The 24,755-nt window shown below is 39.3% G+C and overlaps 1 protein-coding gene across 1 annotated transcript in view; it reads right to left on the reverse strand.

Moving 5' to 3' along the window:
* KIF6 (kinesin family member 6) overlaps positions 1-17,214 on the reverse strand; it is a 417,010-nt gene extending 399,796 nt beyond the window's left edge. The window contains exons 1-3 of the mRNA XM_045842819.1: positions 17,082-17,214; positions 11,523-11,632; positions 6,584-6,658 (exon numbers count right to left, since the gene is read on the reverse strand). Of these exons, the coding sequence (XP_045698775.1) occupies positions 6,584-6,658; positions 11,523-11,632; positions 17,082-17,147 (251 nt within the window). The 5' untranslated portion in view covers positions 17,148-17,214. The remainder of the gene's footprint in view (positions 1-6,583; positions 6,659-11,522; positions 11,633-17,081) is intronic.
* Between the last annotated feature and the right edge of the window lie 7,541 nt (positions 17,215-24,755).

Below are 24,755 nucleotides of genomic sequence, written 5' to 3' on the forward strand. Positions count from 1 at the left end.
TTGTTGATTCTTTCCTCTGACCCCCCCATCCCACCAATTTTTTTTTCAGTTATTGTAGTTTTCAGTTCTGAAATTCCCATTTGGTATTTCTTTATGTTTTTTTGTTTGTTTGCTGAGACTTTATATCTTTTCATTTGTTTCAATTATGTTTATAATTGCTTACTGAAGCATTATTATAATGGCTACTTTAAAATCCTTGTCAGACCATTCTAAGGCCTGTGCTTCTATGTAATGGCATCTGTGGATTGTTTCTTCCTATGCAAGTGGACATTTTCCTGGTTCTTGATATTTCACATATGATGCATGGTTTTTATTTGTCTCCTGGATACTTTAGGTATTAAAAGGTTCTAAATCATGCTTAATTCTTCTGTTTTAGCAGGCCTCCTCTGATACGACAGTAGTGTGGGGATAGCAGTGCCACCTCACTCCTGCCAGGTAAGGTGAAGATCCAGGCTCCCCATCAGCCTTTCTCAACACCAGTGGAGGGGCCTCATTGCTACAGATGGAGCTGAGAGTTCAGCCTCCCTTTTAGGGCTCAACTCACATCTCCCTAGAAAGGAGAGGGAGTGATAATGGTGTTGCTATTCACTGATACCACCACAGCATGGGGGTGACTTCAGGATCCCCCTGTGCCTAGTACTGACAACTTGGGGGCAAGGGAGGGAGTTTTTACCTCCTCTGATGCCATCCTGGCAGTAGGGGGTTGGGTACAGCCTGGCCTTGGCTGATGGGGTTGGGGGTGAGGGTGGGGCTGTGGGTTTCTCCATAGCATTTGCATGAAGCAGCACAACTGGTATCTAAAAAAACACAATGAGATACCATTTCATACTGGTGAGAATGGCCATCATAAAGAAATCAACAAACAACAAGTGCTGGAGAGGATATGGAGAAAAGGGATCCCTAGTGCACTGTTGGTAGGAATGAAGACTGGTATAGTCACTGTGGAAAACAGTATGGAATTTCCTCAGAAAACTAAAAATGGAACTGCCTTTTGACTCAGCAATTCCACTGTTGGGATTATACCCAGAGAACCCTAAAACTCAAATTCAAAAGATCCTATGCACCCCAATGTTCATAGCAGCACAATTTACAACAGCCAAGTGCTGGAAGCAACCTAAGTGTTCATTAGTAAATGAGTGGATCAAAAAACTATGGTACATTTAGACAATGGAATACTACACAGCAGAAAGAAAGGAGCTCCTACCCTTTGCGACAGCATGGATGGATCTGGAGAGCATTATGCTAAGTGAAATAAGCCAGGCAGTGAAAAACAAATACCATATGATCTCACCTGTAAGTAGAACCTAATCACAACAAACAAGCAAGCAAATTATAACCAGAGACACTGAAATAAAGAGCAAACTGACAGTAACCAGAGGGGAGGTGAGAGGGGATAATGTGGGGGAAAGAGGGAAGGGTTTTCAGGAAAGGACACATGGACAAAGCCAAAGAGGGGTAGGATCAAGTGTAGGGAGCAGGTATGGCTGTAGCGGGGCGGGGGGAGCAGTGGGGGGAAAATGGAGACAAATGTACTTGAACAACAATTAAATTTTTTTTAAAGAGACATAAAGTTAACCATAAAAAAAGAAAAACTCATAGAATTATACAACCCAAAGAGTGAACCCTTATGTAACTATGGACTTCAGAAAATAATAGTGTATCAATGTTGGTTTATCAATTTCAACACATGTACCATACCAATGCATGATACTAATAGGGGAAACAGAGGCAGGGAGCAAGGATATAGGAACTCTCTGTACTCAATTTTTTCTGTAAACCTTTAACTGCTCTAAAAAATAAAATCCATTAATTTTTTTAAATGAAATAAAAAGCTTCTGTTTTGCTAGGCTGCCCCTTCCTAGTCCTCTGGCTGCAGAGGGCAGACTTTTCTGGCACTTGTGTCTCAGCCTATTGGTTTTTCTGGGCTGCCAGCTTCTCCAGCATCCATCCTGAAGTATATAAGAAAAACAAAAACCAAAAAACGGGAACTCTCTGCCATGTTCCATACTGTTACTCAGGTCCTAAGTTCCCTGGCTAGTCTACCTTATTCTCTCCACCTTTCAGAGCCTTCTTATGTTTTATACATAATGTCCAAAGTTTTTAGCTGCACTTAATGAGAGGAACAGAGGAAAGTGTATCTACTTCAGCTTAGGCTGCAGCCAGAAGTCAATGAGCATATTTTAAAGTGGCAAAAGGAATGAAGATTTCTAGTTTTTCATTCCTTACATTGAATAGGGTATTGAAGTTCACAAAGTACCTTCAGATGCATTGTTTCTTTTCATCCTCAGATGAAACTTGCAAAATTGGTATTCCTAGCATCCCCTTCCTCAGAAGCAACAATTGATTCAGCAATGACAGGTCTGATGCAAAATCACATAGTCAGTGACAGGGCTAGGGCCAGAATTAGTTTATTCCACTTGATGCTAAAAATTTTTAAACAGATTTGGTAGAAGCATGAGTACACAGTTATAGGATAAATCTTTCTTTAAATATTGTGTATAAATGAGATTTTATCGGTATCTTAAGCTTACCATTTCGAAGTTACACAATTCAAGTTTGCATAAAGTATGAACATTCTGTAGATAACATATTTAAAGTCAATGAAGATAGTGATTCCCCCCACCCCAGTTCCTTAATTTAGCAAATTAATCTGCTCAACAACCCTCTCCTTCAGAGCTGAATGGAAGGGAAACAAGACTCTGCCTCATCTGAATACCCACTGCTGCAGCACACCTTTCTGCAGAGCAGAAGCCTGGATTAGTGACAGTGACCAGAACCCTTGGTGGTGAGCAACACTCAGGAGGAAAGAGGGCTCTCACACTCAGCACACAAGCTTGGGGTATACCCTTCCAGACAGCCCGTGCCATTCCTTCCCCACAGGCACTAGGGTGAACCACAGTGAACAGAAACTGTGTTCTCAAACACACAATGGCCCTCTCAAATGACAGAAAGAGCCACCATCGAGAATCGCCAACTCTCTGAGGAAAATCTGCACCAAGAGAGCAAAGCACCAAACTCAACAGCAGAACACACACATAAAGAAAAAGTATATAGGAAAATGAGCCAATATTTGAAAAGGAGATCACACTTGTCCTTAGAGCAGGAGTGTCAAACTCATTTTCACTGGGGGCTACATCAGCCTTGTGGTTGCCTTCAAAGGGCCAAATGTAATTTCAACTCCTTAACTGTTAAGGAGTAGTTACATTTATATAGTCCCAAAATTATTTCAGCCCTTTGAAGGCAACCATGAGGCTGATGTGGCCCCTGGTGAAAATGAGTTTGACACCCCTGCCTTAGAGGGAAAAGAGAGGATGTCACAATTCATAACAAGAACAGACTGCTCTTCATTTCTTACAAATAAAAAAGTAAAATTGTAAGAATTAAAAATTTAGGAGGTAGGCAAAAGGGAATGCACATGGACAGGGCTAAGAAGCAAATTATCGTGTTCAAAGGCTGAGCCAATAAATTCTTCTGGAACTCAGAACCTGAAAACAGAGAGATTGAAGCTGTGAGTGGGCAGTTATATTTGAAGGACAGAACTGGCAGTTCTGGAACTAAAAGTTCCAGAAACAAAGAATAGTTATGTTGAAGGGAAAAAATTATCTTTTAATTATCAAAATAATGATCAATGTGACAACCCTGGAGCTTGAACAGAAAAGTTTTCAGGTTGAATTGGCTGAATGATAAAATGCATGAGAAAATAACCATACCTAGACTCATTGACATGAAATTTCATAAAAGCAAGTAAAAAGAAAATAAAATCCTTAAAACATACAGAAAGTAAAAACAGGTATTTCCTAAAAAGAAAGGAGATCCAGACTGATAATGATGTCTACTCAGCAGCCCTGCATGCAAAGAGAAAATGGAGCAGTATCTTCAGGTTTCAGAGAAAGGAACTTGTAACCTAGAATTCCATACCCAAAATGTCATTTAACTATAAAGGAAAATGAAAGGCTTCAGAAAGCTCCCCAATCTCAAATTCTCACTAACAGATTATTTGAGGATGGTTACCAACAAAACTAAAAAGGGATCCAAAAAATAGGCATGAGTATAAGAAACAATGATGAGAAAAGAGACAGATTTAAATAAATGCTGATAATAAAAATGAGTGATAGCAGTCCAGAATGAAACTATCAGTTGCTTTCAACATCTGAAGTGGTAGGGGAGTAGGAAGGTCAAAGTGAAAGTGTGCTTAGGTCACTGAGACAAGGAGAAACAGACAGAGAGAAAATTTAGATATTGAGAAAAACACAAATAAGTTTATCCATCTGAATTTATACTACAGAGATGTACTTAAGTACAGTGTCCACCTTGGGAGAAGATGGAAAGCACCAGCAGACAACAAAGAGCACAAGCCAATAAACAGCGAGAAGGGAAAAAACAGGGTATGGCACATGGAAACACAGGTTAAGGCAGAAGGAGTACCTGCAAACACCATTACAGTAATCACAATAAATATGAATAACAGGGGCAGTAACCAATTAAAGAGCAGGCACCCTGAGTTTGTTTAAAAAGGCAAGAGCCAGCTATATTTTATTTATCACACCTACACTTAGAAACAAAATGTCCCAGGGTAGTTGAATTTAGAAATCAAAAAAGATAAACCACATAAAGGCTAATAGAAAACAAAAATAAGCAACAATAGTTTCAGGAAAAATGAAATACAAGGAGAAAAGTTTCAAAAGGGACAAAGAGGAATGTTTCCTACTGATGAAAGATATGATTCACTGGGACCAACTGGGGCAGCCTGGAACAAGATGTTCTCATCTGCTACTTCTAAAATCCTGTCGTCATTGTGTTGAGGGTCTTTGTGAGTCAGTGAACAAAACAAACCCCCAGCCTTTATGAAGCTTTTGTTCTAGTGGAAGGATGACAGACAAAAAACTAGTAAGTAATTAAACTCTACAGTATGTCAGACAGGGACAAGTGCTGAAAAAAAATAGGGAAGGGTGATAGGAGGTGCAGTTTCAATAGGGTGACAAAGGGAGGTCATACTGAGAAGGTGATATGAGCAAAGACCTCCAGGAGCTGAGGAAGCAGCTATGCTGATGCCTGAAGGACAAGAACTACAGACAGAGAGCACAGCAAGAGCTGGAGGGTGAAGTGGGCTCAAGCCGGCATGGGCAGTCAGCAATGGGAGGAAAGACCACACATCCATGAAACAGAAACAAAATTCCCTCTCAGATGATTTTAGGAAGTTTCAAAATAAACACGAGATCAATCATCTGAAAAATGGCATCAACCAAAAGATTACCTAGAAAAGGAGATTTTTAGAAATGCATGACAGTCTAGGAGATATGAATTTAATCTAAAGACCTAGAAATCTATACTGAATAGAATTCTATGTCTTTAGTCACAATCCAATGTTACTGGATTACAACTATATGTAAGACAGCGGACACCTACTCGGTTGCATTTTACCCACTGTGAAGAAAGACACATTAAAGGGGAAGGGCTTAATTAAAAAGTTTGGGGATCTAATGTACAGCATGGTGGTTATAGCTAATACTATTGTACCATAGACTTGAATGTTGTCAAGAGAGCAGATCTTAAATGTCCTTGCCACAGAACTGGTAATGATACGATGAGATGGAGGTAGCAGCTAATATTATGGTGATAACCATTTTGCAATTTATAAACATATCGAGTCAACATGTTGTACACCTTCAACTTATACAATGTTATATGCCAATTATATCGCAATAATAAAGCCAGAAACAAAAGAGAAGGGCTTGGTATGAATAGGATTTATAAAACAGGAATTTGTGAGACAAAAATGCGGTGATGTGCTTCCAACAATGCTCCTGGGAAAGGGTTTACTGATTAATGGACTTGAAAAGTGAGTTTATTTAGCAGGTATAGTTTTCATTTTAATCATCAAGATAACTATATCTGGGGATTATTAGGTCACAGAAGTCACCCAAATGATTTCAGGATTGGAAAGCAATCTTATTAAGTAGCAGATTCCCTACAAGAGAAAGGAAACTGTACTTATCGAAGGACTTGAGTCTAGTCCCAAGGAGGCTCTGCTGATACATACGAATAAAATGGCGTTCTGCTTTATTCAGTATTATCATGTGACTTTAGTTCTCACAGTCATCAGACCAAAACTTTCTGGATACACAGAAACAAAAGGGTCTGAGGAGCTAAGGGCTAAGATTTGAAATATAGTTATTACATTGAGATGGAGCTGGATCATTAGGCCTCCCAGGTGCCACCCATACCTAGTTGTACATCCATCCAACCCTATGTTTGAAATACTGTACTGAGGAATGACCACGGGCTTAACAGACAGAAAACCACCTGGGATTCTGCCAGCACTAGCCATCAAAGCTGAACAGATTTATGTATCTTTCAAAACGGGAGTAACAATAGCTATTCTGTCTATCACACTGGCTTGTCTTAAGGCTCAGAATCTAAATCTAAAACAAATAGCCAGATGAATAAAAGGTATTACTGTGATCATCATTACACATCCTGTATCCTGAGTATATAATTGATATGCTCATCACCATAATTATCTGAGAACTGAAGACAAGAAGAAAAACCACTAACCCACTAAACAAAATATAGGAAATCCTACCTCTCAGCAACTGGTTTGGCAATGTTTTCAAAAAGGGTCTCTTGGTTTGCATCTTGATCAAAAATCCTTTGAAAACTGCAAATGTGGAAACAGTAATTATTTTAAAGCTGAGCCTTCAAACACTATTGGATTAACATTTTTTTCTGACAGCTTTGTAAATCACCCCATATTTACATCACTGGGCTTACCTAACCTAACACAATGTTTGTCCTATAGTCCCAACTACACTGTGCTCTTGTACCCCTATACACAAATAGTGGGCAAACACTATTGCTTTGACAAGATCTGCACAATAAATCCCTCTGAAAAACTGCAGCAGCTTTGAAACAAATAATAAACTGTGTGTTTTTTAGCTCTCAAGAGGGACAGTGTCTGCAATTGGCATCAAATTCAAATCTAGATAAGTGCATGAAATGGAAATCCAAGAACAGGATGTAAACAGCCAAAGAACTTCTGATGTCTGACCTGTAAGAAAAGAACGCAGCTATGAAATGTATGATTATTGAACTTGGTTTTAAAATTCTGAACTAAAGTTTATTTTCCATTAATTAGGTACTACATCCTAGTATTAGATACTTAATTTTCAGAGAAGTGTATTTCGCTTTGTTGATCATGAGTCAAAAGTCAAAAAGTGAATTAAGATAGATCTGTCCTGCAAAGAGAACTCTTTATCAGATTGGCAAGGCTAGGGGCCTGGGGAGGTGGGATGGTGTCAAGTTCATACTTCCGTGCAGTGGTACTCTGACTAGCTTAGCGCAGGATCATAAGCACAGTGGAATGCTTGGGGACACACGGCCTATTCTTTTACAATGTGGTAAGTTGCTACTCGTAAGCATTTCCTTCAAAAAACATAATGGTGGAGGGGAGAGAGAGAGAGAATGTAGTATCTAGGGTGAAATGTTAAATATTGGTGAATCTCTCACATAGAGTATAGGAGAGTTGATTGCATTATTTTTCCACATGTATGGCATACTGAACAGTCTTCAAAATAAAAACTGGGAGAGGGAGGGGAATGCTTTAAAGCAAAACATTTAAAACGAACACGAGCAGCTTTCAGAGTTACTTGGGAACTTTCAGTTCATGGGCCTGCCTAACACAAGTGAATTGGGTCCATCTCTGATTAATGTAGAGACTACATGAAATGTAGGGCTGTTTTCACTACTGAGATGTTTGGAAGGATATCTGGAGCTGGGCTGGAAATATACAACAGATTAGCATTCATTGCCTTTAATCAAAGTTAACTTCAAAAGATCCCTTTGGCTTATCAACCTCCCTTTTGAAGAAGCAAATAATGAAACCGTATATAAAGGGAGATTGTAAGTCACTCTGGCTACCTTGTCGTTTAGCAGCCAAGACTGTATCTTTGACAACAACATTCACAACATTCACCCAAACATTCCCCAAACCCTGTAAGTGCACTGGGGCTTCAGACATGAACATGGACATAACACAGAGAACATGGCTGCTCAAGTGCTCCTCAGAGCCATGATTACTGTGATATCTGAACACAGACCCAGTGTGCTGTTGAGGATGAGGATAAGGCTGCTTTGATTCTTTACCAGGTTGATGATGGCTGAGTGAATCAATAGCTATTCTCAGCCCCACTTCCTTAAGCAATAAGAATTACATCTATCAATCTATCACCATGTAAACCAAAGTGTTGACAAGGGTTTCAATAAACCATACAATAGCATTAGATATCAAATATCATTATCCCCAAATATTTAATTTTATATAGTAATAGTTACATAGTAATCTGGAAAGGCATTATGGTCAGCTATTTTCTGAACATCTTTGAAGAGAAATATAAAATCATAGGGTTTCACAAGTTGGGTCTAATCTTTTACAGAGGAAAAAGTTGTTTTATTCCAGGAAGATAAAGCAATTTACTTGTGGCCCTGGAGCAAACCAATAATGCACCTTGAGACATGACTTAGGTTTCCTGTTTCCTAGGAGGTCCTTTCATTTATTTGGAGGTTGCGTAAGCTTTTTCTAAACTCCATTTCAAATCCGACATAGGCTGATCTCTTCCCACCCCAAAACTGTTCAACCCGGTCTTTCTCATCCCAGTAAATGACAACTCCATCCTTCTAAAAGTTCAGTCCAAAGCCCTTAGGGCATCCTTGACTCCTCTCCTTCCATTACACACTATATCCAACCCATCAGCAAACTCTGTCATCTCTGACCTTTAAAATACATGCAGAATCCAACTATTTCTCAACATTTCCACTCGCTACTACCCCAACCCAAGCCATCAGAATATCTTGCCTGATCTTTTTCACTCCCTTACAGTCTATTTGCTACATGTTAGCAAGAGTGATCCTGCTCAAACATAAGTGAGATTATTTCATTCTTCTGATAAAAATCCTTTATTGCCTTCCAGAGCACTTTGGGAAAAAGCTCCATATGATCCGGCCACTCTGCTGCCCCTTTAACCTTCTTCTTTCCCTCTCCCCCTTGCTTACTCACCTCAAGCCACACAGATCTCTTATCTCCAAACAAGCCAGGCATTGTCCCATCTCGGGCACTTAGCTCTTGCTATATTCTCAGCCTGGAATTCGCATCCCTCAGATATTTGTCTGGCTTCCTTACTTCCTTCAAGTTTTGTTCAGATGTCACTCTCTTGTACACCTTCCCTGCCTGCCCTGTGAAATACTGCAGCTTCCCTCCCCTTTGCTGCCCCTCACCCAGCACACCTTGGTCCCCTTCCCTGCCTTATTCTGCTCCACGGCACTTAACACTTTCTGACACACATGTTACTTATTGATCTGCTTGTGCATCTCCTCCCACTAAATGTAAGCACTGTAAGAGCAGGGCTTTGCTTCACCCCTGCTGTATTCCTAGCCATTAAAATGGCACATGGTGAATGGTCAATAAATATTGATTACACAAATTTTCTGGTGAGAAAACAGCCTTAAAATGCTTAAATATTAACCTCTGAACATATGTATGTTAAATATTTTATTAATTTCCTTATTTAAAATACCAAACCAATGTTTCTAATTCAGAGATTAGAAAGAATGATTAAGAAATTTAGAAATAAGCAAACAGCACTTTCCCAATAAACTTATATTTAAATGCACTCTGTATCTATGTGACATACAGAATACTTTGGAAAGGGTCCATACACACAGACAAGGTCATTTTTTTCTTAATAATCAAACAGAATCGTGCTGAAGAAAACGTTTTAGCAAAATGTGGCTTACAGAGAATGTTCCAGGCCAGCCGTCATGAAGTCATACAGCTACTAAGGCCTGTAGTACACTTACATCAGTGGGAGAATGCCCCCTTCAGAAAAGCTAAGTCATTTATTATAAGGCTGCTCCTTAAAAGACAAAACAAAAGGCAATGGGGAGCCAAAAAGACAAGGTGAGGACCACCTCACTGTGTGAGCAAGTGCTCCAATCCGGCTTGTACTTGGTGTAAAAAGGGACACGAGAAGATGGGGTGAGGTGGGAGGAGAGACACGTGCAGGAGAGACAAAGGGTAGAGTTCTGAAGACCAAAGAGAATTTTATGAGACAATCAAATAAGAACAAATAAATATGAGAGAGTGAGAGAGAGAGAGAAAATCATAAAAAATAAATATCCAAGGCAGTTTTATCCAAAGGGTAAGGGCAGAAATAGTCTCAAAATAAGAACTACGTCACACAGCCTAGAGAGAAATGCAAGAAAGCAGTTGGGATTCCTTCAGCAGAACCCAGAAGTCACCACGTAAGTATGAGCCGCAGATCAAATATGGATTTAACTTGGGCTCAAACTTCTCCAAAAATCAAAAGTAAGGATTAAAGGCAATCACATAATCTGAAACTGGAGAATAAAGACTGAATGAAATAGCCATCATCGCACAAGTCAAGGCCTGGCTGCTGGCAGAGTGTCTGGTCTGCAGGCCTGACGAGAGTCCGGGGTGGCCACTGGGCGCTGTGCTCCTGAACCACACAGGTCAGCACTGTCCAAAGGAAATGTAATGTGATCCAGAAACATGAGTGTATATGTTATTTAAATAAAACTTCCTAGTAGCCACATTTTTAAAAAAGTAAAAAGAAACAGGCGAAATTAATTGTATCAACATAATATATTAAAAATTTTATCATTTTAATGTAGAATATGAAAATATTCTTGAGATATTTTACATTTTTTTCATACTAAGCTTTCATAAATCCTTGATATATTTTATACTTACAGAACATCTCAATTTGGACTAGCTACATTTCAAGTGCTTAAGAGCTACATGTGACTGGTGGTTGCTACATTGGAGAGTAAAGTTATAGAGTATTCATATGTGCATTGAGGTCTCTACACTATTTATGTTATAAAGAAGGCTCACCTATACAGGATACAGATTGTGCCTTAAGTTCTTATTTTTAATAAAATTTGGTCACACATTGAACTTGCTAAACTGTAGTGGGCCGATTAGGAAAAGAATAACACTGATGTATAAGGGGAATCAAATCAACAAAACAAACAAGCAAGCAAAATATAACCAGAGACATTGAAATAAAGAACAGACTGACAGTTACCAGAGAGGAGGAGGGAGAAGGATAATAGGGGAAAATAGGGGAAGGTCCATCAAGCAACATGTATAAAGCAACATGGACAAAGCCAAAGGGGGTAGGTGTGAGGATGGGAGGCAGGGATGGATGGGGCAGGGGGCTGTGGTGGGGTGACAAATGGAGACAACTGTACTTGAACAGCAATTTAAAAAAAAAAGGAAAGGCCGGGATCTTGGTATATCATAGTGGATAGAGAAGTATACCCTCTTTGCAACTTTGGGCACAGCAGTGAAAAGGGAACTTGAATTCTCTACCTACCAGATGAAATGGAGAGCTGTGCTACATTATTCCCCAAAAATGGAGCTAAGGACTTCACAGTATATATGAGTGCAGTAGGAGTTAGTTCCACAGTAAAACAGAAATAAAGAAGGAGGAAGATAAACTTACTTAAATTTGTAGCTTTCTCGCTTATTATTCACAAACCCATCTGCCAAATCACGAGGTACGATAATTTCCAAGCTTGGTACTAATTTTTCACTTTCATCTATGGAATAAATCTGCAAATATGAAAACAACAAATGAGTATACAATGCTAAATTTATGGCTTGAAGTATGACCATGTTATTATGATGTGCATTGTAATTTTATAAAAAAGTAAACTTTAAAGATAAAAAGTCAAAATATAGTATAATTTGGGTAATTTTCCTCTTTGAACTGTGTGCAGACTCAAACAAATACATGGAACTGAAAAAGAGGTAAAAAAAAAAACTAAATGAATGCTCTGTCACACAGGTGGCCAACACAAGGCCCACAGGCCGAATCTGGCCCTCCACCTTGTTTTATCCAGCCTGGCACCTTGTTTCTACCTGGCAGCAGCACTGAGCTCTCGTTTTACTGTTAAGGAGTAGTTACATTTACATGGTCCTAAAATACATTCAGCCCTTTGAAGGCAACCACGAGGCTGACGTGGCCCCCGGTTAAAATGAGTTTGACACCCCTGCTCTATCAGATCGTCTTCGAACATTTAATATTCAATTTGAATATTTGAGTATCTCTGTTGTTAAGAAACTAATAACCCTGAAAGCAATATATTTTCTAAATAATGCTTTGGAATTATATTACAGAAATTAACATTTTACTACAAACAACAAGCATTTCTGAGCATTTACAAAATGCTAGACAAGAAGATAAAAGGACTACATCTGAGACTTCTGAAGGAACTCAAGAGTATGCTCTAACTCAAATTATGTCCAAAGAAGCCCAGGTTTTCATGAGACATAGTCAGGCAGTTGACAAAAGATATGTGCTTTCAAAAGACACAAGTATTTCATGTCTTTGTTGTCATCTTCAAGGTTCTAATCCCAGCTCAGCCATTAATTAGCAAATGACCTGGGGAAAAATCACTTAACCTCTCTAGGCTGATGTGAACATGAAGGCTCTTAACCAACTGCCTTACAACCGTAATATTTTGTGACTGTCTTCTTGGTTATGTACTCCTTTATTTATTGGCCAGAAAAACCAAGAGTCAAGCCTATAAAGAGGTCATGTGGAATAAAGAAAAGAATAAGATTTTGAGTCCAAAGATCTGGGTCCAATGATGATCTTAATTTACCAGATGTGTGACCAGCTACCACATTCAGAATCTTAGTCCCTTATACATAAAATGAGGAAAACAGAATTGCCTCCCTCACAAGAATGCTGTGGGGATCAAATGATGTCATGGAAATGGAAGCATTTTGTAATGCACCATAAAAAATGTTAGTCATTAGTTTTAAAGGTTTTTAAGAAAGACTTCTTGTCTTTCACCAGGAAATAAAATTATTTCTAACAGACAATACCTACTGTTTAAGACCCATTAGATGTTTCACTGGGGGTGGGGGGAGGGGGTCATATTCTTAAACAAGTGATAGCCTACTCAAATCTCCAGAAAATTTGAATAATTTTCCTAAGCAGACTTTTACTGAACACTCTCATTTAAAATGTAAAGAATCTGTGTGAAATAAAATTATTTGTAGAAAGTAATGGCATCAGGTCCAAGGCTTTCTAGCTAGGTTTTCTCAAGAGACATTAAAAAATTGTATCCTGTAGGGCACTACATTGAAAAACAAAGGGTTAATGCCCAGACAGGTGAGTAAAACAGGGGGTATTAGACATGAAATACCAGGAGGGTTGCCACACAATGAAAACAACAATAAAAAACAGCAGTAAAAGCCCGTAACACTCAGTGCTCAGAAGACGAAAAGGACTATCTACTAGAGTGAAATAGCAACATCCACCACTATCAGTAAGCCATTCTTTGAGGCATTAGGAAAAGCCCCTTATAACCAGAAAACTTGTTTACTCTAATAGATTGTCTTTGTAACCTTAGTCACAAAGTATTTGAAATACAGTAGTTTTTTTAAGAATTGAAGGCATTTTCAAGGAAGTTCTGGCCAAGATGGAGGCATAGGTAGAAACCCTTCACTTCCTGGAACAACCAAAAGAAGGGTAATGACCAATCTCAAATCAATAAATAACCAAAAGCACCAGAAAATCTAACTGCATGGAACTCCAACACCCAAGGAATTAAAGAAAAAATCAACCAGACTGGTCAGGCAGACCCCACAGGCAGACTCAGAATATCCAAGCGAGGGGGCTGAGGGGCGGGGCTAGCTGCTGAGCTCAGCAGGCTGCAAGGGAGGAGTTGGCCAAAGGGGAAAACTGAGACTCAGAACCGACTGTGGGCTAAGACTGGGGTTGCCCGGTGGGAGTTTCTCCCAGTCTGACACAAGAGTTGAAAAATGCACTAGAGAGGAGCAAGCAAGCTGCATTGTTCCTTCTCTGGCCCCTCCCCCACAGGAGGGTTGTCTTGCCCTGGTGAATACCTAAGGCCCCTCCCCTTACAATTTATGAGGTGCTCAGAGATAAATAAATAATGGCCCAAATGAAGAACAGAGTAAAACCTCAGAACTAAGCGATGAGGAGATTACCAACCTATCTGATGGAGAATTTAAAGCCCTGGTAATCGAAATGCTCACAGAACAAATTGAAAACTTATTTGAGCAAATAACTAAGGAAAACTTCCCAGATCTGGTGAAGGAAACAGATTTCCAGGAAGTCCAAGAAGCCCAGGGAGTCCCCAAAAAGTTGGACCCAAAGAGGAACACACCAAGGCACATCATCAAGGCTTATACCCAAGATTAAACACAAAGAGAAAATTCTAAAAGCAGCAAGAGAAAAGGAGACAGTTACCTAAAAAGTAGTTCCCATTAGAATATCAGCTGATTTCTCAAAAGAGACCTTTGCAGACAAGAAGGGGCTGGAAAGAAGTATTTGAAGTCATGAAAGGCAAGGACCTACATCCAAGATTACTCTATCCAGAAAAGCTTTCATTTAGAACCGAAGGGCAGATAACGTGCTTCCCAGATAAGGTTAAGTTATAGGAGTTCATCATCACCAAGCCATTATTATATGAAACATTAAAGGGACTTATCTAAGAAAAAGAAGATAAAAAATATGAACAGTAAAATGACAACAAACTCACAACTATCAACAAATTAATCTAAAAAAAAGAAAAATAACAAAAACAAAAACTAAGCAAACAACCAGAACAGAACAGAATCAGAGAAATGGACATCACACAGAGGGAGTTCAGTGGCAGGGTGGGGGGGGGGGGAGGAACAGGGGGGAAAAGGTACAGGGAAGAAGAAGCATAATTAGTAGGCATAAAATAGACAGGGAGAGATAAAAATGGTATAGGAAACACAGGACTCAAAGAACCTATATGTACAACCCATGGATATGAGCTAAGTGTGGGGGGAATGTGGAAGGCTTGGGGGGGGCAGGGTGGGGGAGGCGATAAAGGGGGAAAATTGGGAAAACTGTAATAGCATAATCAATAAAAATACTTAAAAATAAAAGGATAGAAGATAACTACATCTAATGAAAAGATGAATATGAAAATATTTTGAAATATACAAAGCACTGTACAAATGAAAAACCCTGCCATTATCAAAGGTTCATCTTACATATTTTCTGATTTATCATCTCTATGTTACTATAATTTAACTTATAGTCCCTTAAGAAATTAGATTAATGAAGTAGTGGAGCCATAAAATGAAGAAACAGAAGAAAACTTCATACCACTTAAAGCTACAAGTTACATTTCCAGCTTGAGAAACAATCAGACAATCCTTTGAGGGCAAAAAGATAGGGTGCTGGAAGTGGGATTTCTAAGGGAGAGCAGGAATTTGTTCATCTGCGCTCTCGTGTGTGTGTGTGTGTGTGTGTGTGTGTGTGTGATAATGTTGAATCTCAGTAAGAAATGTGACATTATAAAGATACAGTATGACACCTAAAAATACTTCCCAGAGCACCAACAATGTACTCCACAGAATCCCTCCAAAGAAATGCAAAAGAAGGCATATTAAAATATAAAAACATGCATTTTAAGAAAAGAGTTCAATATTTAATCAGACTCTCCATCAGCCCACCCCCAGTCCTGCCTTTGTCCTCTCACATTACCATATCCAGGCACCTGCTTCTGACTGCTGAGTCTCTGTCAATAAATTTAGCATTTTTACCAAGAATCTGAGGGGGAGGAGAGGAGACATTACATGTACTTTTTACATATGATGCACTTTTAAAAACCTTCTTCTAAGGGAATGTAAGAGGAGAGAAATTGGGATTATACCCATGGCTCCTTTCTACACTGCTTTATTTTTTAAAAAAGAATCAATATTTTCTTTGGAGTCTTCTCATGCACCTTCCCAATGCATTCCATGAGTAAAAAAGAGTGATGACAAAGATGCTATATTCTCCTTGTTTTAAATACATAAATTGTATGAGGCAAACGCTAAACTATGACATGCTATGATGTTACATTTATATATGTATATAATATAGAAGTACAGATATGGGATAAAGATAAAATATTAGTAATATACCCACTCCAGGCACTGATTAATATGACTCAGATTGCTCTTGCCTAAATCCTCACTTTGGGAGGCAAAATTTTTTGTCTGAAGATCTAAGGGCTTTGGAATAAAAAAATTCTACATTATAATCAGGGTTCTGTCACTCACAAGATGGATGGCTTGGCCACATTACTCCCCCTGAGACTCAGTTTCCTCATCTATAAAATGAGGAAAATAACACTAACCTTGCAGAGTTCTCATGGGAACCAGGAAGATGTAGACAAACCACATAAGTGGTAAGATTGACTATACCCCTTTCCAAAGGCTGAAAACTATGTTTTAAAACATTTAAGAAGCATTCAAGGTTATCTCTGCTCAGAGCAAGGGCAATGTCTTTATCTTTGTACACTTCTGAGTTTAGCATACTAGAGAAAGAACCTAGTAAGTGCGCTCAGCTACTGTTTTCTAAATAAAGAATACATGCAAATTCTTTGTGTTAGGATGCCTAAATATCTAGTTACATGCGCAATTAGTATTATGTCAACGCTCATGTTTCTGTTGCAAAATGAAAATACAGTCAACACATTCTAAGGGCCCACTATGTGCACAGCCACAGTGCATATGCTGTTTATCTGTATTTGAATCTATTATTCGTAATATCTCAAATATATATGGACGTGCATCTCTTGCTTGCACTTTTTTGCCCAGTGTGGGAAACATAAGTTTAAGTGTATGTGTGTGCAGAGATGCGTGAACGTTTCCCAGAAAGGGGCAATAGGGGCCCATAGTTGAGGCACAACTTATGTGAGTGTACAGACATGGGAGAGCACGCGCATCTGCCCCTACGTGAACAGGTGTGCCTAGGTGCAGGGTATGTCTGCACCCACAGAGCTGTGCTAAGTGGAAGTGCCCGAGTGTCTGTCCGGGTCCTCACACCAGTACGCTGGTGTCTGCGCAGCTGTCGGGGCTCCTCCGACAGAGTGTGCTGGATCCTGGGAGGCTTTAGGCGCCGGAAGCCCAAACCCCTAAGCCGCGTCCAGCCCCTCGCGTGCCGTCCTCCCCCAGCCGGGAGGCCCTGCCGCTCCTACACCCTCCCCGCTCCGACCCGTACCCCTTGTGGCTGCTTCCGGACAGTGGGCTTCACCCTGGCGAAAATCTGAATCGTCTGCTTCACCATCTCCTCCCCGGCTTTGTACTGACCCTTGACCTCTCAGGCCCACGTTCCCAAAACTTCAGACTCCCACCACCTCGGCGAGCGGCAGCCTTAGCAACAGTAACTAGGGACTCTACCCAAGGAGCAATGCGCCAACCAGGACCGCCTCCTCTCACTAATTGGTTGCTGATAGATGGGGCGGCCCCGAAGGAGGGACTGAGGAGTGGGTTGAGGCCAGTGGAGCGGACAGTGCTGCGCATGCGCGTGGTGGAAGACTGGTCTGAGGCCGTGGGTTTAGCCCCAGAGTTGGCCTGGAGGGTGCTTAATGGGGTGACAATCACCATGCCTTTCCCCGTTCCTTAATCCATTGTTCCTCTGTGCCAGCACCTCTTTATAGCACTGAGGCCATTCTGTCTTTTAGTATTCATTCATTGAAGAAATGGCACTTAATCTGTGACAGTAATGGGCTGGTTTGGGATCCTGAGCTGAGTAAAACTGTCTCTGGCCGCTTGGAGATTAGGATCTGATGAAGCACACAGATTTGCAATAGGAAATTAGAGTTATGTCCGGGTTGCCCTTGATCAAGTGTCTCAGTTGGTTGGAGTCTCATCTGTATGCCAAAAGGTTGAGGGTCCGATCCCTGGTTGCGGCGTACGCCTGGGTTAAGTGTTCTGTCCCTGGTCAGGGTGCATACAGGAGGCGACAGATTGATGTTTTTCTGTTTCACGTCGGTTTTCTCTGTCTCTCTCTCCCTCTCTCTAAAAGCAATAAATATATTCTCAGGTGAGGGTTAAAAGAAGTTGTTTTTATGTCGAGGTAAGCAAGGACTTCTGTGAAGGGTACCTCATCTACCTCTATAATGGGACAGGCAAGGCTGGAGAAAGGCTGGGCTGTTTCCCATTCAATGGTCACATCAGGAAAGAAGGAGCTCCCTTGCACATTGTTGCTGGGAATGTAAATTGATGCAGCCACTGTGGAAAACTGTATGGAAGTTTCTCAAAGAGTTAAATATAGAACTGCCATAGTATCCAGTAATCCCACTCCTGGGTCTATATCTGAAAGAACTGAAATCAGGATGCCTAGGAGATATTTGCATATTTATTGCAACATTAGCTAAGATATAGACCAATGTAGTGTCCACTGATGGATGAATGGATAAAGAAAATGTAATATATATTATATATTTTATGTTCTACATCGGCAATGAAGTTATATATGTATTTGTTATGGAGTTAACCATATATAGCTAGAACAGATGACACTGAGTGTGTCTACTGACAACATGGTTCCTGTACTGCATGTGAAATATAAATGGGACTGATATTCTTATTCTTGCAAGACAGAAATTACCTTTTCTCTTTGTGTAAAAACCATCGAGCTCATACTAAAGTGACACCCAATGGGTATTAGAAAATGTTAAATGCATTTAATTTAAAATGGAATGTAATTCTGCCATAAAAAAGGAGATCCTGCCATTTGCAATAACATAGATGAAACTAGAAGGCATTAAGCTAAGTGAAATAAGTTATACAAGTAAAGACAAATACTGTGTGATCTCACTTACATGTGGAATCTGAAAAAGTGGAAGTCAGAACAGAAAGTCGAATGGTGGTTGCCAGGAACTGGGTGGGAGAAATGGGAAGGTAGGGCTCAAATGGTACAAACTCTTGGTTCTATGAGGAATGAGTTCTGAGGATCTAATTTACAACATGATGATGATGTATTACATACTTGAAAGTTGCTAAGAGACTGAATCTTAAACATTTTTGTCACACACAGAAAAAGTATGTGTGATGGAGGTGTTAAGTAACCTAATAGTGATAATCACTTCACAATATATACATGTATCAAATTATCACATTATACACCTTAAACTTACATGTCAATTATAGCTCAATAAAGCTGGAAAAATATATTAAATGACAAGCACTTCAAAAGACACTGTTTAAACATGAAAAGATGTTCAACATCATTATCTACCAGGGAAATACACATTAAAACCACAATGAGATATCACTGCACACCTATCAGAATGACAAAAGTAAAAAATAGTGACAAAACCAGATATTGACAAAGATATAGAGAACCTGAATCATTTACACATTAAGGGTGTGAATGCATAATGTAAAATGTGTCACAACTAATAGTACAGCAACTCTAAAAAACAGTTTTGCAATTTTTTACAAAACTGAAGATTCAATTATAGTAAGATCATGGACATTTATCTCACAAAAATGAAAACTTGTGTTCACACAAAACCTGTGCATAAGTGTTCAGAGCAGCCTTATTCATAACAGCTCCAAACTAGAAGGAACCCAGATGTCCTTCAACCAAAGAATGAATAAACTGTGGAATACTATTCAGCAATAAAAATGAAGAAACTACTGATACATATAATAACTTGGGTGAATTTTCAGAGAATTATGCTGAGTGAAAGAAGCCAAACTCAAATGCTGTATGATTCCATTTTTATAACATTCTTGAAATGACAAAATTATAGAGATGGAGAGCAGATTAGTGGTTGCCAGGGGTTAGGGAGGCAGGGAGGGGGTGAGGTGGCTGTGGCTATAAAAGGATCCTTGTGATGGACTGTTCTGTATCTTGACCATGGTAGTGGTCACAGAACTACACAGAACAAAGGACACATGTACAATGCACATAAAACTGGTGAAAGCTGAGTAAGATTGAATAAGATGGATGAATTGTATCAGTGCCCACTCCCTGATTGTGACCTTGTACCATAGTCATATGCACAATGGTATGATTAGAGGACCTGGAGGAAGGGCATGCAAGATCTCTCTGTATTATTTCTTAAAACTGCATGTGAATCTCCAATTACCTCAAAATAAAAATGTGTTTTTAGAAAGAAACTGTTAGAGAATGAAAATACTACCCACAAACTGGGAGGACATTTTTGCAAAAACACTTATCTGATAAAGGGCTTGCATCCAGAATACCTGAAAACTCTTAAAACTCAATAGGAGATAGGAAAGCAAACTATCCAATTTGTTTTCTAAAAATGAAGGTGAGCAAGCATTTGAACAGACACTTCCCACTATATAGATGGTAAAAAGTACATGAAAAGATATTTAATATAATGAATCATTAATGAAATGCAAATTTAAACCATAATAAGATACTACAACACATTTCTTAGAATAGCTAAAAATAAGAAAATAAAACTGGCAATACCAACAGCTAGCATCTGGAACTCTCTCAGACTTGGCTGGAGAGAATGCAAGATGGCCCAGTAACTTTTAAAAACAGTTCCATAGTTTCTTATATACAGAGCAACACATATACTTACCATTAGACCCAGCATTTCTGCTTTTAGGTGTTTACCCAAGTGAAATGAAATGTAAACACGCAAATGATTATTGTGGTTTTCTTCACAATCACCCAAAACTGGAAGCAAAGTAACTGTTCTTCAGCTGGTGAATGGAAAACAATCTGGTACATTCACACAACTAAAAGAAATGGACTGTTGATACCCGCAACAATGTAATTGAATCTCAGATTTATTATACCAAGTGAAAGTTGCTGAATTCAAAGTTACATATATTATAATTCCACTTATATGACATTCTATAAAAAGCAAAACCATAGTGACAGAAAACAGATCAGTGGTTGCCAGGAGTTGGGTGTAGTGAAAGGGGTTGACTACAAATAGGCATGGGAGAGGTTTTGCAGGAGTGGGCAGGGAGTAATGGAACTCTTTCATACTTTGATTGTAATTATGGTTACATGACATTCATCAAAACTTTATACATTTGTCAAAACTCACTCAAAGGGTTGAATTACAATGCATGTACATCATGCTATTATAAAAAGGGTGAAAAAATGGAGGATGGAGTATGAACAGGGATGGAGTAACGGGGATTGAGGAAAAGAGAGAAGCAGGCATTCATGAAATAGACTTTAAAGGCTGCGTTACTTGGTGGTCAGGAAGAAAAGACTCAAGATTGCACAATTTGGCTGTCTTCATATCTTGGCCATTGTGACTACTGCAGTGACCATGGGAGTCCTGGCATCTCTTTGCTACGGACCCCGTTCCCTTCAGGAATGAGGCAACCTAAGTGTTCCTATACACACAATGGAATGTGATTCAGCCATAAGAAGGAAAACACTGCAATTTAAAATAAAATCAATAAAACTGGAGGGCATTATGCTAAGTGAAAGTAAGCCATACAAAGAAAGACAAATACTGTATGATATCACTTATATGTACAATCTAAATACATACAGTAAAAACAGAGTAAGATGGTGATTGCCAGGGCCTAAGGGGTGGGGGAAATTGGGAGATGTTGATGAAAGGGTATAGAATTTCAGTTGTGAGATGAATAAGTTCTGAGGACATTGTGGCTATAGTTCATTACACTATATGTATACTTGAAATTTGCTAAGAAACTACATCTTAAGTGTTTCACCACAAATAAAAAAATAAAAAATGATGATGTGAAGGATGTATTAATCAACTTCCTTCTAGTAAATACTTTATAAAATATGTGTATACTAAAGCATCACATTATACACTTTAAGTATACACAAATTATTTTTCAATTGTACTTCAAGATATATTTTTTCAATTATATCTCAAGAAAGCTGGAAAAATAAAATTGGGCTATTGAGTGTATGATGCAGGTATTTACCTGGACAGGTGAAATAGATTAGAATGGGAAAGGGGGAAATAAGGGAAAGTTTGGTGCATGTTAAATTTCAGGTACCTGTGGTACTTTGACTAGTCATTTCGGCTATGTCTGAAAACCCAGATGTGGTAGCCACTGAGAGGGACTGAGGCTGAGATCCCAGCACTGCTGCTTGAAGATGGGAGAGGGGCTGCAAAGAGGCCCAAAGGAGCACCTGGAGAGGTCTGAGGGAGAAAAGGGAGTGTTGTATCATGGAAGTTGAGGGAAGAGAAGATTTTGAGAAGTTTTCAACCATGTGGATACTAAAGAGGATGTGCTGAAAATGCCCATCCAATTTAACAACTAGAAAGTCATTGGCAACCTAGACAGCAGCTTCAGTGGAGTGATGGGATCAGAAGTCAGATTTCAGGAGGCTGAGGAGTCAATAGGAGGTTAAGGAGTAGAGGCAGCCAAGACAGGCTACTTTCCCAGAATCTGGGTGGTGAAAGTCTGTTAAGAAGCAAAGCAGAGTGTGAGAGCTTCAGGAACACAGGGTAAGAAAGGGTCTTTTGTTCATATCTAAGGGGGTAAAGCAAATAAAGAAGGGGAGGTTGAAGGTACAGGAAAGAGAGAAGATAATATATGTTTGCCCCGGGTGGATAGTTGGTATTATACCAAGAGGGTGCAATGGAAGAGGCAAGGGAACCAAGGGTATTCACAGAAGATCACTTTCTGTGTTGAATCATGAGGTCCAGGCTGCTTGCCAATGGCCTTTGAGAGGAGGAGTGTTGTGAAGTTAAGGAAGGACACCTACGGGCCTAAAATGTCAAACTCTACACATCCTATCTTGAGCTCCCAGTCATGTGATCAAATGCATTGATAAGAAAGATTTGAAGGTTCAAATTTTTTAAAAAGATTGTATTTATTTATTTTGAGATAGAAGAGAAGGGAGGGAGAAAGAAAGGGAGAGAAACATCAATGTGAGAGAGAAACATCAACTAGTTGCCTCTCAAATGCACCCTAACCAGAGACTGAACCCGCAACCTAGGCATGTGCCCTGACCAGGAATTGAATAGGTTACCTTTTGCTTTGTGGAACATGCCCAACCAACTGAGCCACACCAGTCAGGACTTGTAGGTTCAAATCTTTCTTCTATCACACCTAAGGGCATAACCTTAAGCCAATAATTTATGTTTTTTAGTCTCAGTTGTCTCATCCAAGAAATGGGATGGATGATAACAGCAACAGCCCACTTATGGAGTTGCCATGGAGGTTATGTGACACATGCATGTAAAAATGTTACTGCACTGGCTGGGTAGCTCAGTCGGTTAGGACATCGCCCCAGTACACCAAGGTTTTAGATTTGATTCCTGGTTAGGGCACATACAAAAAGCAACCAAGGAATGCATACGTATATGAAACAATAAATTCATATTTCTCTCTCTAAAATAAATAATTTTTAAAAGGTCTTTACTGTAGTGTCTGGTGAATAGAAAATGCTCCATAGACAAAGGGTTCTGACCTCTGGACTAGATTCTTTTGATTGTAAACATCACCTAAGGAGCAGAAACTATGACATGTATGTGAATAAGACATACCGGGGATTGCAAACTCAAATATCTCCTGGGCCCAGACTGATGGTGTAAATAGGTCTAGCAGACAGGTATGTGATAATAGAAGAGTTGTCACTTTGAACTGAAGACTATGTACCCCTAATTGAAAACATTCTCTTCAAAATGTTAAAGCACAAGGTTGTCTAAATAAAGCACATTTGTGGGCCCCCAGTTTACAACCTCTGTGTCTGCTCCTGGTATAGCCAACTTTAGGAATTCCCAGGCCCAATGTCTGACAGGTTTACCTAAATCTCAAACAGATGGCCCTAATAGGTATAAGTAAATTTTGAGAGTAAATCTCCAAGTTACAGTGTCTTTTCCACAACTAGATATATGAGTATATTCAGTATTAATATTTGCACCTTATCTACTTGCTTAAATATGGGAATTAAGATGCCTTTAAATTGTTTAAAAACACTCTTGAGTTCTGCAGTTGCCAAAATAACATATAATTGCACCAGGCAAATTAGTCAGGGCTTAGAGGCCTCAAATCTGTAAGAAATTAAGCTGTGCCTGAAATGAATTAGTCTATAAGCAAGTTAGCTGGTTTCTGTTTGTATGTTTTTCAAGAAAAATTGAAACTATAGTGTTAGTTTTCGACTACCTCTGTAGCTGTTGGTACTACAACTATAAAAGGCATCATTTTTTGGGTAAGTCTGAAATGGGACCAGTTAAAATTTTATGGGCTGGTAATTTTGATATTACAAGATATGTACATAAAATTAACTAATTTCAGTAAACTCCCCCTTCCCCCACTTTATCCGGGGTTGTGGGGGATTTGTGATCATTAGTTCTAAAATCTTTTGTTATGACATATCTCCCCTCCAGTGATCAGATGAGCCAAAGTATTTAGACGGGAAGGGTAGGCCCTCATGAACAGGACAGAAAACATTTGATTGGAGTCTTCTACTAATAACTTACTTGGAGAAACAAGACCAGTAACCAGAATTTTGCTGCTTGTTGGTAAATGGCAATATGAATAGAGCAAAACTCAGCTGATGTGAACTGTCCCTGCACTCTCATGAAAACTACTCTCTTTCACAATACGATCTCATGAAATGTTTGGGGATCATGGCTAAGACATCAGGCATAAATTCCCTAGTGTCCCCAGTTGAAGACTTTATGGAAAGGAATTAAAAGGACAAAGAAAGAAGATATTTGCTGTGGTGGATGTTTTCCTGGAGATCCCCTTGTCATCCGAGGTCCCGTCCATCAGTCTTATGCATGGTCAGTACCAGAGGGAACCCCTTATACTTATTTCATTGTTTCTAAATCAAGTGGAGAATACACAGAGCATTTTCTGGTACTCATTAAATGCTAAATAATAACAACATGCTGTTAAATTGCAGAGCAAGGGTACCATGGAATCTGTAATATATAATTTCAGTGAAGAA

This window comes from Phyllostomus hastatus, unplaced genomic scaffold, assembly GCF_019186645.2.
Source record: "Phyllostomus hastatus isolate PE091 unplaced genomic scaffold, TTU_PhHast_1.1 phas_contig_40, whole genome shotgun sequence".
Classification (NCBI taxonomy): Eukaryota; Metazoa; Chordata; class Mammalia; order Chiroptera; family Phyllostomidae; genus Phyllostomus; species Phyllostomus hastatus.